The sequence below is a fragment of the Salvia splendens genome, chromosome 18, assembly GCF_004379255.2.
Source record: "Salvia splendens isolate huo1 chromosome 18, SspV2, whole genome shotgun sequence".
Lineage (NCBI taxonomy): Eukaryota > Viridiplantae > Streptophyta > Magnoliopsida > Lamiales > Lamiaceae > Salvia > Salvia splendens.
In genome coordinates, this window is record NC_056049.1 from 4,449,743 (window position 1) to 4,467,099 (window position 17,357).

At 37.0% G+C, this 17,357-nt stretch overlaps 2 protein-coding genes across 2 annotated transcripts; both read left to right on the forward strand.

Annotated features, from left to right (window-relative positions):
- Nucleotides 1-3,965: 3,965 nt before the first annotated feature.
- Nucleotides 3,966-7,019, forward strand: LOC121777044 (oligopeptide transporter 5-like). The gene is made up of 5 exons (XM_042174172.1): nucleotides 3,966-4,347; nucleotides 4,444-4,883; nucleotides 4,953-5,623; nucleotides 5,686-5,944; nucleotides 6,042-7,019. The coding sequence occupies exons 1-5, from the start codon at nucleotides 4,278-4,280 to the stop codon at nucleotides 6,843-6,845; spliced, it is 2,244 nt and encodes a 747-aa protein (XP_042030106.1). The 5' UTR covers nucleotides 3,966-4,277; the 3' UTR covers nucleotides 6,846-7,019.
- Nucleotides 7,020-12,608: 5,589 nt separating this feature from the next.
- Nucleotides 12,609-16,395, forward strand: LOC121776017 (farnesyl pyrophosphate synthase-like). Its single transcript, XM_042173135.1, has 9 exons — nucleotides 12,609-12,822; nucleotides 14,449-14,473; nucleotides 14,591-14,706; nucleotides 14,808-15,011; nucleotides 15,089-15,177; nucleotides 15,400-15,451; nucleotides 15,528-15,668; nucleotides 15,779-15,868; nucleotides 15,953-16,395. The coding sequence occupies exons 1-9, from the start codon at nucleotides 12,691-12,693 to the stop codon at nucleotides 16,151-16,153; spliced, it is 1,050 nt and encodes a 349-aa protein (XP_042029069.1). The 5' UTR covers nucleotides 12,609-12,690; the 3' UTR covers nucleotides 16,154-16,395.
- The last annotated feature ends 962 nt before the right edge of the window (nucleotides 16,396-17,357 follow it).

The following is a 17,357-nucleotide window of genomic DNA, read 5'->3' on the forward strand; positions in this document are numbered from 1 at the left end:
TACCGAGCTGTGGGCTGGGGCCGAACTCTTTGGTAATGCCGAACTGATACTCTTCCTTGGGCTTTGGGCTGATGGGCCGTCACTGCTATTGGGCTTGTTTAGTCCGTACCCCATCAGAAGTGTTTTGCAGTATTTGTAAATTAAACTCTCCTTGAAGATCTGGTTGAGAAAAGGGTTGTTCTCAAAGATGTATGTGGGGGCAATAGCACATTATGTTCATCATCTTTGTGCCACATCCAGCATGGAGAGAGAGATGTCCCAAATCTCAATAAATGGGATCCAAAAGATGAACATGGCATATGCTCACCCATGCAAATGAAAGAGACTTCAACTATATAAGTGGCCAATTTTACTATCTTAATTATTTATTACATGAAAAACATAAAAAATTAATATGATTGGTGCGATAGTTCAGCACCTTGTTTCTTAAATATGAGGCCGGGACTCAATTTCTATCCATGTGAATGAAACAACCTATTTAGCCAGTCTCCTACTTCTTAGTGCGTTGACTGTTGGGACGTGAATATGTCCTTTAATTATAGGCGGAAGGGATATCTTGAGAAATAAAAATGAAAAAGGGCAAAAAAAAAAAATCATTTTTGTATTAATGATACAGCTTGTAAAATGAGAATTTCAACATTATTTTATTATAGAATTACTTATTTTGTAATGTAACATTAATTATAAATATTGTATTAATTGAATTAGAAAAAGGTGAGAAATTGGTAGTAGTGCTCGAGTCTTCCAAGGCCTCATTAATTCCTCCATGTATCATATATACACAACTGTAAATAATTAAAATAGTTGAAAAGAATTAAAAAAAAGATGAGAGTGTAATAGAAAACTCCAAATATCACAAAGCTCCATGCATGGATGCGCGAGCTCTACCATGCCTCTCTACACATGCAACATTGGAAAAAATATCACCACATCATCATCATCGTCATTATCATCATCTATATATGACTACCATGATAGGTATAAATTAATCCAATTCAAGAGAAAATTGAAGAATTTTTTTACATAACTCCACAATTCCTATGATTGTTTAAACAATAAAAAGAAATCAAAAATTGTAAGTTACATTACAAAGTATAATTTCAAATTGAAAGGGATGCATATGATTTTTGGAGGATCCACAAAACAGCATGCACATGATCGTCGCACGTGGCACGCATGTGCAACGTGGTCCCAGGTTGAACCCGTTGATTAATTTACAAATCCTATTTTGTATTATTATTGCAGTTTATTTTTAATTACTACTATTTTTTAATTTGGTATATTACAAAGCAGTGGAATATATTCCGTGGCTACCTTTTAGGAATTTTTTTAAAGTTAATTACATTGCTCGAAGCACATGGTAAACAGTATTTTAGTGCCTAATTTTGGAATTTTCCAAACCCTATTCTTTATTTATTCCTCAAACTTCTGACAAACTATTTTCCCTAACTAAATATAAACATAATTAATATGTTTAATTTGGTGTCCAAATCAAGATTTTGGGCCGCTTAGATCCGTTTCTGAATTTTATTTTGAATAATTGTATACCAATATAAACATTAACTACTTATGTTAACTTAGTATATTTAAAGTTTATAACGAGACTTTTTGCAGTTCAAATTAGCGAGTTGAATGTCAATTTAATCAACAAATTTGTATTGATGAATACACTTATTAAACCACTAGCTCCAGTGATGGTCTAAGCCGGCTAACTGCTTACATAAAAATAAAAATAAGAGTAAACACTCGATTTTGTCTTATCATTTGAGATATTTCAATCACTGGGTTTTGATTTTTTTTTTTTTTTAATTCTATATATACGGCTCGTTGAACTTCATTTCATTTGCACCACTTGTGTTAACAAGTTTCTCTCTTCTTTTACTACAAATTTCATTTCTACTTAATGGAGAACGATAGGAACTCCCCGGCCACGAGCGAGTCGCAGACTCCGGCGTTTCCCATAGATCTGGAGGGAAACGTTAGCGGAAGTGCGTCAACGGTTCCGGGAATGTCGGGGATGGGTGGGATGGGTGGAATGGGTGGAATGGGTGGGATGATGTCCCCTTATATGTACAATCGGAAGATTTCAACCGCCTCGCCCGCGCACAAATAACCCAAAATTATATCCGGACCATGCATAGGTGGCATGGCGCGACCGATGCGACGTACAAGAGGATGCTGAAGGAAATCATCGATGGATGTCGGCGCGATTTGGGGATGCCACCCATTGGAGATGATGGCGCCGAGATAAGCGGAGGGGACGACAGGCCCGGCACGGGCGACGGGGGCGGCACTGGTAGCGGCGACGGCACGGGCGACGAGGACAGTGCGGAGTGAGCCGGGGATGTTGGACTATGTATTTTTTTTTCATGATTATGTATTTTTCTTTTTTTCCTAAATTTGTTTTTTTTTTATGTTTTATGACTTTGTATGTTTGCCCTTTTCAAGTATTTCCCGTAATTTTTCCGTATTTTACTTTCCCGTACTTTTTGTTTATGTTAAAATTAAATTATTGTGATTTTTTTAATTGCGGGATGTCCTAGTGGGAAGGGCGATGGGAAGGGCGGATATGCAGGGGATGTCCTAGTGATGTGGCAGTGAGGTGGGATGTCCTAGTGACGTGGCATGAGGTGTTTTTGAGATGTCCTAGTGGATGTCCGAGTGGGATGTCCGCCCACTGGAGATGCTCTTAGGTCATAGTTAGTTAATTTTTAGGTCATGCTAACAAAACATGACCTAAAATGATCTTAGCATGACATTAAACCAAAATATTATAATATGACTTAAAATTGCTTAATTATGACATTCCGTGTTTTTGGTTAATTATTGACCATTAGATCATCTAATCCTATGACCAAGATTTGAACTGCATTTCTGGATTTAAATACATTTTTATTATAATCATCTCCCTAGTAACAATTTTTCAATGCCCTGCATTTTTTAGTATTGTGCATACATAATCATCAATTTAGTCGGCTATTTCGCTATCACGGTCAAAACTAAAACAGGTTGAGTTGAAGAGAAATAAATGAGATCTCTGAAACTAATCTTTCCAACTCATAACTTTTATTCAGTCTCTTTCAAGATTAATTGATAATAAAGTAATAATCAAGAAAGATCCTCTTAAAGAGCCGTGTAAAAGTCCAAGTCTGATTCATAGCTCTGTTCATAATTCGACCACAAACCCCACAAAGCTGAAACTTGGGCCCATTAATCACTGATATATGTGACGTTACAAAGAAAATTGGAAACCCAAAATATTAATTTGAGAAACAAATTGGGCTTTATTTCACCAATTTAGATCAGCATTTTCTTTAACCCAAAGAAACCGCAAGCAAGTTTTAGCTTATTTATTATTACATCAAAATACATGTCATATCACATGTGTAGTTTAACAAAATATGGCCCTACAAATTTATCATGAAATGGATGAGATATTCAAAATGGAACAATCCAAGATGGAAAATGATAAGAAGAATTTTAGTTACAATTTGATAATTTATTAATAGTTATTATTGAATTAAGTTAACAATGAAAAATTAAAATACATATCATAAGTAGTTGTGTCAAATACATTTGCAGCGCTGTCTTGTAGTAGCTCACTACAAATTCATTAATAGATGACGATCAGAGAAATAACAGTTTTGTTATTATATCTTTTAAAAAATATCCAACTACAAATTCAATCGTATCAAATAATCCTACATAATTAAGTATTAAAACAAATGTTCAAAGGGTCATCTTTTTTAAAGTTGAGAGTATCTTTTCCCACATTGAGACAATTTTCTTTAAATGTGAAAACAAGTTGTGCTTTCTGCATCTCAATGCTTGCTATTGAAGAAGAAAGTAAAGAGGTTGTGATCCTACTCCACAAGTTATTATAAATTTCCAGAAATGATAAATGCTCAGATGATAAGCATCAAACTGTGATGGGGCAGTTAAAGAAAATGGCCAAAATATTATAGGATCTTGGAAAACTTTTTGAAGCAAAGCAAAATCTAGGAGTTGTGCCAAAAATGATTTCACCACCAACTGTTTTCAAGAATCCATTTCTGGTTGGTAGTGTGGAGGTGTGATGACATCATACTCAAGAAAAATGAGTTTCTACTCATCATCTTGTTTATGGATTGATTAACTAATATAACTGTAACCTTTTTAAGTATAAATGAATCATCAACTCACTCTGCAAGAAGGTTGTAAGCAAACTTACTGGAATGTAGATTTTGCACCTTTTTTGCTGGTTGGTTTCTTGCGTTGGTTTGGGAGCTTGTATGTAGATGGAGACCGATGCTACGAACCCTGTGCCGTCTGATCCCAAGAAGCCTGTCAATGCAATAGAAACAATCGGTATATGTTTCGAAATTCAAATTTTTTAGGTTTTGTAATATATGCATCAAACATGGTATATTCTGCATTATGCTACAAGATTGTGTTCACCTGCAGAGGAGGTGAATGATTCTCCAATTGAGGAAGTCCGGCTGACAGTAGCGATAACGGATGATCCTACGTTGCCATGTCTGACGTTTCGGACATGGGTGCTGGGGATAATATCATGTGCAGCTCTAGCGTTCTTGAACCAGTTCTTCGTGTATCGCCAGAACGCCCTCTCTGTATCGTCTGTTGCTGCTCAGATTTTAGTCCTTCCCGTTGGGAAGCTCATGGCTGCAACTCTGCCAACAGAGCCAGTCAAGATTCCTGGAACGAAATGGTCCTTCACTATGAATCCAGGGCCCTTCAACTTAAAGGAGCATTGCCTCATCACTATATTCGCCAATGCAGGCGTAACGGGGGTGTATGCAGTCAACATCATCACCATCATCAAGGCGTTTTACCATCGGAAAATCAACCTTGTGGCTGCTATGCTACTCACACATAGCACACAGGTAGTTTTCAAGCCATGCCATATATTGGTTTTTTACTTTGAACTAAGTTAAGATGTTTTGTTGGTGCAGTTGCTTGGGTACGGCTGGGCTGGAATTTTCCGCAAGTTTCTGGTAGATTCCCCCTACATGTGGTGGCCTTCCAACCTCGTTCAAGTGTCTCTCTTCAGAGCATTGCATGAGGTCGAAGTCAGGCGAAAAGGAGGCCTCACCCGGCTGCAATTCTTCACCGTAGTCTCTGTTTCGAGCTTTTGTTATTACATAGTCCCAAACTTTCTGTTCCCATCCATCACTGCTCTCTCCTTTTTATGCTGGATATGGAAAGATTCTGTAACAGCACATCAGTTAGGAGGAGGGATTCGAGGCTTGGGACTGGGCTCGATCGCGTTTGATTGGTCAACCATTGCAGCTTTTGCAGGCAGCCCTCTAGCAGCCCCCGGCTTTGCTATAATCAACTTGTTGGTTGGCTTCATATTGATAGTCTATGTTATGTTGCCAATAGCTTATTGGAACAATCTGTATAACGCAAAGCGATTCCCCATCATATCTGCACACGTCTTTGATGCTACTGGAGCGACATACAACACATCAACAATCCTGACTGGGAAGAGCTTTGAATTCGACCGTGCGGGATATGATAGTTACAGCAAGGTTAACCTCAGCATCTTCTTCGTATTGATCTACGGTCTCAACTTTGCAGCCTTGGCTTCTACTGTATCACACGTAGCGCTCTTCCATGGAAGGTAAACATAACCATATAATCTCAAACTGTTCAACCTTGGAACTAATTAAGGCCTTGTTGCAGAACAATCTGGCAGCAGACCAAGGCCTCATTTCAGGAAAAGTTCGGAGATATCCATACTAGGTTGATGAGGAAGAACTACGAACCTGTCCCCCAATGGTGGTTCCACAGCCTCCTGATCATGGTGGTTGCAATATCCATGCTTGCTTGTGAAGGCTTTGGAAGGCAACTGCAGCTTCCTTACTGGGGCGTAGCGTTGGCTATGATGTTGGCCTTCGTGTTCACCCTTCCTGTGGGTGTTATTGCAGCCACAACCAACCAGGTTCCTACACAAGTTTGTTTCATGTAAGGTTGATAAATACTCTAACATCAACACCATTGTAACACGAAAAACGTACATACCATCGTTTTGATGACAGCCAGCAGGACTGAATGTAATCTCCGAGATGATCATTGGCTACCTGTATCCGGGGAAACCTCTAGCCAACGTCGTGTTCAAGACCTACGGCACCATAAGCATGTCGCAGGCCATCACGTTCCTCTCCGACTTCAAGCTTGGCCATTACATGAAAATCCCTCCAAAATCAATGTTCCTGGTTCAACTAGTGGGGACGGTGATCACTTCCTTGGTGAGCTTCGGCACAGCTTGGTGGCTCCTGACCTCCATTAAACACATTTGTGACCCAAAAAATCTGCCTCCGGGCAGTCCATGGACCTGCCCGGGGGACGACGTGTTCTACAACGCCTCCATAATCTGGGGCGTGGTTGGGCCACTTCGCATGTTCGGGAAGCTGGGGCTGTACCAGGAGATGAACTATTTCTTCCTGTTCGGGTTGGTGGCGCCCATCCCCGGCTGGTACTTTGCACGTAAGTACCCGGAGAAGAGGTGGATCAGGTGCATCAACATCCCCATCGTTCTGTCAGGGACACTGGGCATGCCTGTAGCCAAAGCTGTCAACTGCGTTTCTTGGTTGACAATGGGGATCCTCTTCAACTTGGTGGTGTACCGGAGATACAAGGGTTGGTGGGCTCGGCACAACTACATTCTATCTGCTGGCCTCGACGTCGGGGTGGCGTTCATGGGGACGCTCTGTTACTTCGCTCTGCAGTATAATGGCATCGTTGGACCTAGCTGGTGGGGGTTGCACATTGACGATCACTGCCCCTTGTCCAAGTGCCCCACCGCGCCTGGTATCAAGGTTGATCAATGCCCTGTGCACTGACAAGACTCATTGCACTTTGTGTTATGCAGAGAAGATTCATTTCAACTTCCCACAAAAACACAAGTGTTATATCTAAATGACTCAAACTGAACCATAAAAGTTGAGATGCTTAATGTGTTACGGTGTATATATAACTGATTCAATGAATGCAAAGTCTGAAAACTTCAACTGTTATACATGATTCGCATTTGGAAACAATCTAGGACGAAAATACATTATCAGTAGAGTGTTAAACATAAGGATTCACAATACTTGCTTGACACTTTTTTCACTCTCATTATCTCATCACATTCATCTTTTCCTCTGTTTCCAACCAAGTGTAGATTACCCTCAGATATTGATTTTGATCCATGGAAAGCGAAAGCAGGCAAATCGCAATGCACAAGCAGAAAGAAGTTTCTTGAAGCCTACACTGATAATTAGAAATGAAATAAAAATACAAACCAAAGGCAAACTGGTTCAGGCATCTAATCCAAGTTTACGAGTTGCAACAAACACCATATATTTGAAAATAATGCGATCTCTCCTCATACACACATGAAAACAAACCATTGAAAAAAGAAATTGGAAAAATACACATTGAAACTGTGAGAGATGGAAGAAAGAAGAATTGAAGAAGAATCATTTCATATGATGAGAAGCTTCAGGGACCGTCGGATCAATCTCTGATCCTGAGATGTTTTAATCTCGACCGTTGGAAGCTCCTGACCGTTGAGATTGGATTTCAGATAAATAGTTTGTTGAGTTTAGTTGTTAGTTAGATAGATTTGTAGCTCGTTCTCTCTTTGATTGAATCAATAAGATTTCCATTCTCTCAATTCCTTCTTCTCCGATATACACGCACACGCACACACTCAACTCCGATCACCTCAAATTCTAACAGAAACCGAAATTGCCCAAATTCTAATACTGATCGATCCGATTGACTAATCAGCTACTGAGTATCGTGAGTACACTAACTCCTTACGGAATTATAAAAACATTTTCTCCAGATTTTCATCACTTAACAACCGGGGATTACTACATAAACAACACGAAACAATGCACATATACAGTTCACCTCAATCTTCAGTGCTACCCGCAAGGGCGGTCTGGTAAGCGGCGCTGGATATGCTGATCGTCGACGGTTTCGGTTTCAATTCGCCGATTGCCGGCCGATTCGGTTTGGCTAGTTTCCCAGAACAGTAAAAATAAATAAAGAAATAATATTTGCAATGGAATTTTGATTTAACTGAGAATCTGAATAATTTTGCAAACTAAAAGTTTGAGGCTTTTACGTAATAACAAAAGATTGTGCTCCTAAATTTATATTTACAAACTTACTAAATTTACATTTTATAACGAAAAATTACTAGGGAAGTGTCCTTACACGTCGTAACTAATTCCAATCTTGTATCACCATGTGGTACATATAATGCAAAATAACAATCTTATAGTAATAACTTTAAGATTAATTATTTTTGAAGTACATCCCGTAATTACTAAACTAAAAGAAAGCGTAAACTAAATAGGCGGATGTGAAGTAGTGCCATAATCCCAAATCAATAGATGTGCCACTGCTTCGGCCGGGCCTCACCGGCCGCACTGTGTTACTGCTGCCGCCCGATGCACCGCCCTTACCAAAGCTTAAACCCCTCGTCCCGCCTCCTCTGGCACCGGCCGCACCGATACTTCCGCCGCTCGGACGAGCAACAGCAGATGTGAGGATGAAAGTGAGGACCAAACCAAACTTGATTACGCGATGCATTTTGTTGATTTGATTCAATGATTTATCAAAACGATTTCTTGCACCTCTAATTTATAGATGCATAGGAATAATTATACTTATAAATATAAGAATGGAGGTAGGCGAAAGGAAAATTGCATGGACCTAACCATGTTTTTATGACTAACGCAAAGTTTTACGGACAAGCATCATTCATGTTGTTTTGTACGCACGTGAGATAATTGGGAAAAAAAATCATTATGATTTATTAATACATTTTCAAAATTTATAATATCAAAATTCGTGATTTAATTAACTACTAGTAGTATTATATATTACGTTATTTTGTTAATGGTAAACAAATAATTATTTTTACATATTAAAAATATTATTTTATGCAAAAAAAGATAACTAAAATTTAATTTGAAAATCAATCTTAACAGATCATTAATCAAAAGTTATAAACTAAATTTTTCTGGTTAACAAAATAAATAGGTTTTTGTTTTATCTTTGTGCTCGTAATCACTAAACACAATAATCAGATCTTTGTTTTTATATATTACAAATATTGTTCTGGATATTTAAGATGTTTTTTTCTTTTGAGAATCATTGGTGTACCATTGGGATTAGGTTGCATATAGCTTAATAACTTCACAAACGTATTTAAGCCACACACTCCAACCAACAAAATGATGAATCAATTCTAACACGAAAATTTTCGTTTCTCCAATTAAGTTATGATAAAAAAACCAACTGTAGTATTTAATTTATGAATCAACAATGTTATATGAGGTTTAATTGGGTGCATGTTAGGGTCTCTGACCGCTAGTGTTGTCGTAACATTCTGAATCTGGTTTGATGGATATTGGAGATTTAATTCCTTTGCGGTGTCATCCAGGGACGGATCCAATGCATTGGTAGGTGGGGCATATGCCCCTCCTCAAATTTTCCTACATACATATACATATCTATGATTTTTGCTAATTTACACCCTTGATTCACTAAATGCCCCTTCTTAATTCTTCTAAACTTTCCCTATAAATATTTTTGCCCCTCTTGAGATTATTTTCTGGCTCCGTCCCTGGTGTCATCAACGCTCTACATGTGATGGTGAAGCTACATATACGAAGAAGACGACAAAGATGCTTCTCGTCCAACCATTAAGTTGATGGTTTGAGTCGCCATATTAATGCTTGGTTAGTTGATTTCATTTTCATATGGGAAGTTTGGTTGACATTCTTGAAAAAGTATCTAACTGATTTTATCTAACTGACATTCTTGATTTCATGCTGCATGTATGTATATGGTATTGAATTTCACGTGTGAATATATATTTTTGTGCTCGACTCCAACCTGATAAATGTCATGCACATTTAATTCGTATCCCTACTCTAAAATAGTCTGCTATGGTGGTCTGAATTTGGTGTGCGGATCACTACACTATTCTTTTATATCCCCTTAATTACATATATTGTCCTTTTCGAACCTATACTTTAATTAGCCCATCTTTGTCCTAATATTAATATAATCTCATGCACCTAACAAAACCCACTACACTATAATTTGTTCGTGTTAGTTTATTCGAAGAACTAGATGGATAAAAAATTAAATAAGTTTATATATTAGTCCATTATTTAGTAGTAATATGGATTAAATTGTGGGATGCTCTTATTTTGCTTAATTTCTGTTCCATTCAAGTGGTAAAATATATTTATGTAGTACGTAGTTAGTACTCCACTTAGGCCATCCACAACGTTGTTCCTATACCGTTCCTATACCGTTCCTTAAACCACTATTTGAGGGCCCCACTGTACTTTTTTACTCCATTCCTTAACTAAGGAACGGAACCTGCAACCCTTCGTTCCTTAACCGTTTCTTAAATTACTATTCATTCAATTTCATTTTTTTTAATTTCCAACCCAATTCAATTTAAATAAACACACTTTATTAAAAAACAAACACACTTTATTAAAAAACACACAACATTAAAAAAATATTACAACTTAAACTTAAAAAAATAAAAAGCACACAATTAAAATCCTAAAAAAATAAAAAGCACATAATTAAAATCCTAAAAAAATAAAAGTACACAATTTTAATAATTTCATCCGCCAAAATTTGCCCAAATGTGCTCAATTAGATCCTGTTGGAGTTGGGTGTGGGCACTAGAGTCGCGTGTCCTTGCACGAATAGATAACCGTTCTTGTATAGACGGATGCGCTCCACTTCGAGGCGGACTATTTGACGCATTTGTTCAAAAGGATCCATTAGTTTGATTAAATTTGGGAGAAGGAAACGAGAGTTGATTTGAGATGAAAATTGGGGTGGAAATAGAGAGGAATAGATGTGTGTTTGTGATTGAAATGTGTATGAAATAGGAGTATTTATAGAGTAAATAAATAAATAAATAATAAAAAAAATATAAAATGGATATAAAAAACGGTCACATTACCGTTGCAAAAAAATTTTTTTTTATTAAATTCGTATTTTTTTAAAAAAATTGAATTATTGCGTCACCGGGACGAAGCCCACTCGCGGTGCAGCGAGTGGGCTTCACGCGTCGAATGGGAGGCCGCCACGTCGCCTAGGCGCGTGGCGGAACGTTTCGTTCCGCGTTCCTCCGGAACGGAACGCCGCACGGCATAGGAACGGGGGCGGCACGGAATGGCGACGGAACGTAGGCTGCAACGCGTGCCGCCGCGGAACCGTTCCGCCGGAACGGCATAGGAACCGCAACGGCACAGCGTTGCGGGTGCCCTTACATGTTAAAGTAAACAGAAAATAATTATAAAAAAAACTGGTGAGCAAGCTCGAATTAATTAACTTGATTTTATTCAAATAAATCCGTGAACATAATATAATAAACGAATCAAAGATGCAAATAACAGTTTTCGATTCGGTTCTGTTAAATTACATATATAATATTGCTTTGTTATAATTTAGAATAAGTTGACTTTGCTTATGTGTTCATTCTAAGAACGCCAATTTTGAATTTCAAACACTTATATCGTTTTTGACTGGTCAGATTTAGTTACCCCATACAAGAAATTGTATTTTCATATTTATTGTAAACTAATTTAGTGGGATTAATTGGAGTAAACCTAAAACATAACCATGACCGCGAGATACAATAAAGTCAAACTGTGAGAGTGTGTTATCCTAATGGTAAATACCAAAAGTTTCATGATTGAATTAATTGTAACGTTATCATTAAAATTTATAGGAGTATTTATTTATCTATAAAAAACAAAATTAAATTAAATTTGAAGCCAACTCCATTGTTTCACGAGGTTGTCATATTAACTGCCCGGTAATGACTTTTTTTTTGTTTTGAGGGATTAGTAAATTGATATAGGTTGATTTATCTTTGGGCATGGTAATATTATATTCACGTTGTATTAATGTTGTATAATTTTGGTAAAAGAAATCATACAATGAATTCACTCAAAAAATGCCGATCATGATTCAAGTCTGCAAAAATTTTACCTTTTCAAATATAATTAATTTTATTGAAAAAATATTAACTTTATATGTCTAAAAAGTCTTTTTAAGTTATCCAAAAAATGTATAGTTTTTACAAAAACACATCTCTAAATTGAATAAATGTGATTGTATATTATTAGTAGAGAATGAGACCGACGGAAACTTGTCAATACGAGAACAACTATTTTATTGTAGATGTTCTGAAAATGAAAAAAAAAAGATTATTAGTTTGTGAATGAGATCCACTTCAGTATATGTGAACTTGATTTAAAAACAATTTATTGGTAATTAAATTGCCCACAAAGGTTGGCAATAGGAATATCAATTTAATAATTTATCAAACAAAGCGGCGAATCTCTCCCTCCATACATATACCAACCAAGTCTCCACTCGCACGTGTCTTCTTCCCATTGGCGCGATGATAACGAGGATATCCAACTCCCCAAAATAGCCTCCGTCGCTTTCGTCAAACTCTCCCATTGACAGACCCATTTTCGGGAATTACAGCAACTAAAATTTGACTGTTTGTATTGGCGAGCAGCCCTCCAAAAATATAAACAAATCCAAGCTGCAGCACTACAAAAAGCCACCTTTCTTCCCCCACAGATTCATCAATCTCGCTCTCAAATTCCCAATTAATTCTCTTCCCATTTTGCGATGGCGAATCTCAACGGATCAGCGTCGGATCTGAGGGCCACGTTTCTCGATGTCTACTCCAAGCTGAAATCTGAGCTCTTGACCGACCCTGCTTTCGAGTGGACTGATGGCTCTCGCCAATGGGTCGAGCGTGTAAGCTTTTTTTCACTTTTTTATATGATTTCGTCCTTCCTTCGTCTCTGTTTTATATAATAGCGAATTGCACCTCAATGCGGCGTCGTAATTTGTGGTTTTTGGATATTGGAATTTTCCTATTTGTCACTTATCGATGGAATGGATCTTCGCTCATTTCTGTTTTTTGTTAGGATTGACGAATTAAATGATGTTTCTGAACTCAATCTCAACGTTTGATCTGCTTCTGTTGATGGATCGAGATAAGATAGGAGTAGAAACATAATTCGATTTGTTCAGTTGACTACTGGTTGACTTTTTGACTCCTGATCTACTGAGAATACACGAGTTCAGTATCGTGTGGAGTCATGCAATATGGCTTTGATGAAAATTAGATGTTTAGGACGCATGAACTCTTTGATGCTTTAACTTCGGCGGAGAACGGTTTTATGTTTCGCACGTAAATTGCGCCGACGGATTTGGTCACGAATAGATTTTTTATATGGTTAACGGAAATATTGCAGTACTATTTATGTGTTTGGGGGATGGGGATTGGGGAGTGGGGTTGTTTGGTGATAAAAGATGATACTTTCTACATAAAGGCGCTTAGTTATATCCATTTTTTGCTTCAATATGGGATGCTGATATTTTCTGTAACATGCTTTGCCTATTGAAAGTTGTAGCTACCAAGTACACTACCAACCATTTCTTTAGATAATAAAATTGTGAAAGTAGTAAATTTCTCTTATTCCAAAGTTGAATCCTTGATTCTGCCAGCGGAATGGAATTCTTAGGTACTGTAGTGGTTGAGTAAAATAACATTGATTCCATCCCACTTACTTCAATATTCCACCAAACAGGATAGTCCAGCAGCATTTCTACTTGGAGCTTTATTCATCACATCTTTTGCAACTCTAACTGCATCTAACATTTGTGCGATTCCGATTTTCTGTTATCTTATATTCCACTTTTGTGTCTTATCCATATCTTAATTGGCATCTACTACTAATCTTGTAACTATTCTATGTGTCAAGGGGATTCCCACTATGTTCTTCCCCAGCTTATTTGGTACACCGGCTTCTGGTTTCTTGCCCTTATTCAACGATACGTATTTCCATAATCCAAAAAGATTTCATGGCCAACTTGTGGATTTTTTCCTGAGCTGAAAATTTGTTTGGTTATGATTTCTTTGTGATGAGACGATGAGTTACCACCATAACATGCACAAGCGCACATGAAGAAAAAGCAAGCCTTTTTTCTGTCTTTCTTTCTTTTAAATACTCCAATGTGACAAGTTCAAATCAACACTCTTGGATGTTTCTAAAGGTTTTGAATTTTTATGGCTGTGATCAGTCCTGGAAAATATGACACAATTGCCCATTGGATTGTTGTCCCATACAAAATAGCATCACGAATTACACCTTCTATGAAAGACTGTAACACAGAGATTTATTCTTGTAATAATAATTAATTATTGGGTAATAGAAACTTAGCTTTCTTATTTTCTTGGGAAACTTATATAAAGACAAACTATGTTGTTTATTGTTGTGATGTGATGTTCAATGTCATGTAAACTATACGGCATATGATAAATATGTCTTGAATAAGTCTATTGTTCCTGATCCTGCTTTCTTTCATATGTAACAGATGCTGGACTACAATGTACCTGGAGGTATGTCATCATTTATTATATGATGGATTCACTGGACAAGAGGATATTTCAAGTACTGCAACTAAATGTTATTAATAAAGATGCATTATGTGCTGAAGAATTAATTATGATATGCAGGGAAGTTAAATCGTGGTCTGTCAGTTATTGATAGCTACAAATTACTTAAAGAAGGAAAAAATCTAACTGATGATGAAGTGTTCCTAGCTAGTGCTCTTGGCTGGTGTATTGAATGGGTAGGTCCAAGTTCATAGCTTCTATCTTGTTCTAAGCTGCACAGTCGTCTTCTCAAATACTATTTGAACAAAAACTATAACTCGTGTACGTGGAAATGCAGCTCCAGGCATATTTCCTTGTTCTTGATGATATTATGGATAATTCTCACACAAGACGTGGTCAGCCATGCTGGTTTAAAGTCCCCAAGGTTGGTATGATTGCAATCAATGATGGAATCATTCTCCGGAACCATATCCCCAGAATTCTTAAGAAGCACTTCAGAACAAAGCCTTACTATGTCGATCTGTTGGATTTGTTCAATGAGGTAATGTGACTATTAGTGTTGATGGACCATATTTGTTTATTTGTGTACGATGCTGATTCTTCATTTTACGTGCTCAGGTGGAATTTCAAACTGCCTCTGGACAGATGATAGATTTAATTACCACTATTGAAGGAGAAAAAGATTTGTCAAAATACTCATTGCCCCTGTGAGTACAAATAGTCAACAAACTAGCATTATACCATAAAATTCAATTTATTGGAAAAGTTGCCAAGTGCTGATTATTATAATACATAGCACAGAATATAGCACCATGTGCAATAATCTCAAAATCTGCATCATCTTAGCATTCTACTGCATTTTCACATAGGACTCTTATCTTTTCTTGTCCTTTTTGTTTCTTAATATTTTCTGATTTATTTTCTTGCAGTCATCGCCGCATTGTTCAGTACAAGACTGCCTATTACTCATTTTACCTCCCAGTGAGTGGAAAATCCTCATTCCGCTTATTTTCATTTGTATAGAAACTAGTTTTCAATTATCTGAAACTTTTGACAGGTCGCTTGTGCATTGCTCATGGCGGGTGAGGACCTGGAGAAACATCCAACAGTAAAAGATGTGCTTATCGATATGGGAATATACTTTCAAGTTCAGGATGACTATTTAGATTGCTATGGCGAGCCAGAAAAGATCGGGAAGGTAACAATAACATCTGCACTCTCTTTCTTCTGTTTCTCCAATCATTATTGTAACAAGAAGGAACAGCTTAGTCAATCTCAGTTGTATTAAATCAATGTGTGTTTCACCAGATTGGTACAGATATTGAAGATTTCAAATGTTCTTGGTTGGTTGTAAAGGCCCTGGAGCTTTGTAACGAAGAACAGAAAAACACTCTTTTGGTAAGGATAAGAAGCCAATGTTCTTCTTTCATCTTCTGTTTATATATAATCTTCTGTATATGACATGTGGCCTTGTAACACCAGGAGCACTATGGAAAGGAAAATCCAGCTGATGTTGCAAAAATCAAAGCCCTCTACAACGAGCTAAATATCCAAGGCGCGTTTGCTGAGTTCGAGAACAAGAGCTACGTGAAACTAAACAGCTCGATTGAAGCTCATCCCAGCAAATCTGTGCAAGCAGTGCTCAAGTCTTTCTTGGGAAAGATATACAAGAGACAGAAATAAGAAGACAGAGTTCTCAGCAAAGGAATGAAGCATGACAAAAATAATGCCATTTCATATCCTGATGCATGTTTGTATTCTTCAAGGCGGTTATCTATCCTGTTTGTATAACTATTTGTGGTTTTTATTATTTTTCAGCGAGTGCTAATTTTTTCAAACTTATTACTAGGAGAATAACTTTTTCTGCATTGTGGTATGAAAAATCTGATCTTTTGTGGTATGATAAATCTGATCTTATACAGCAAGTAATGGAAACCTAATAAATAGAAATCCTATTTACAGTACTTCAAATGCAATTGATATCTCTACTAACTACTGTTATTTCAACAATTAAATAAATTGTAGTAATAGATTGTGTTGTCACCCTTAGAAAAAGGGAGCGTAAAACAGCTGTGGTTTTTACCTTATAAAAAGGGAGCAAATAAATTGCCTGGCAAGATGTTGTTAAACCATAACCGTGAGAAAAGAAAAAGAACAAACACAAAAGGAAATGATAGGTCAAGAAAATTATTGATTAAATAAATAAAATTTGTGATATTAAGCATATAACCATCAAAATATCTTAGAAATACTAATGAATGTCCTTTACAAGAGCTGGTCAAGGAGCGGGTCAGTCCAAGCCCATTGGGCTTTTCTTCAAAACCGGGCTAGGTCGCTGGGCCAGGCATAAGTTTACCGGGCCAAAAAGTATAGCCCAACCTACGGAGTGTATCAGGCTATCAGTATATTTTGTGGGTGTGGGACAAAGCCCATCGATTTTTTTTTCTACTATTATGAAACATTTTCATAATTAGCAGTTTCGTTATATGTGGAAATATTCATACAATAATATATAAAGTGACATGAGTTTCCCAGAAGTAAATCTACACACACTATATCTTCAGCATTGAAGGCCATTGGCATAAAACTAGAACGATAAGAAAATTGACGTATCACATGGCAGGCTACTGTTGCTTACTTCCTTTGTAATAGTACTATCTATAAATTAGTAGTAAAATATTGAGATACTAGTATATGAAATGCGTGAACGTAACAATATGTGGTTTTTCTTAAAATAAATTTCATAGTTACTCCATAAATGTTCTCTGTGGTCCTCTTACGTTTGAGTGCACGACGAGCTAACAATCACTACTATATTTAAGGATTTCTTCTTTTGGCCTGATAAAAAAATGCTTCATTTTTTTCTTTTTATTTGCCCCAAAGATTA

Coding starts and splice junctions, on each gene's coding strand:
- LOC121777044 (XM_042174172.1), top strand. CDS start 4,278: ATGGAGACCGATGCTACGAACCCTGTGCCGTCTGATCCCAAGAAGCCT. Junction 4,884..4,952: donor TACTCACACATAGCACACAG/GTAGTTTTCAAG, acceptor TTGTTGGTGCAG/TTGCTTGGGTACGGCTGGGC. Junction 5,624..5,685: donor GTAGCGCTCTTCCATGGAAG/GTAAACATAACC, acceptor GCCTTGTTGCAG/AACAATCTGGCAGCAGACCA.
- LOC121776017 (XM_042173135.1), top strand. CDS start 12,691: ATGGCGAATCTCAACGGATCAGCGTCGGATCTGAGGGCCACGTTTCTC. Junction 15,012..15,088: donor TGTTGGATTTGTTCAATGAG/GTAATGTGACTA, acceptor TTACGTGCTCAG/GTGGAATTTCAAACTGCCTC. Junction 15,178..15,399: donor TCAAAATACTCATTGCCCCT/GTGAGTACAAAT, acceptor ATTTTCTTGCAG/TCATCGCCGCATTGTTCAGT.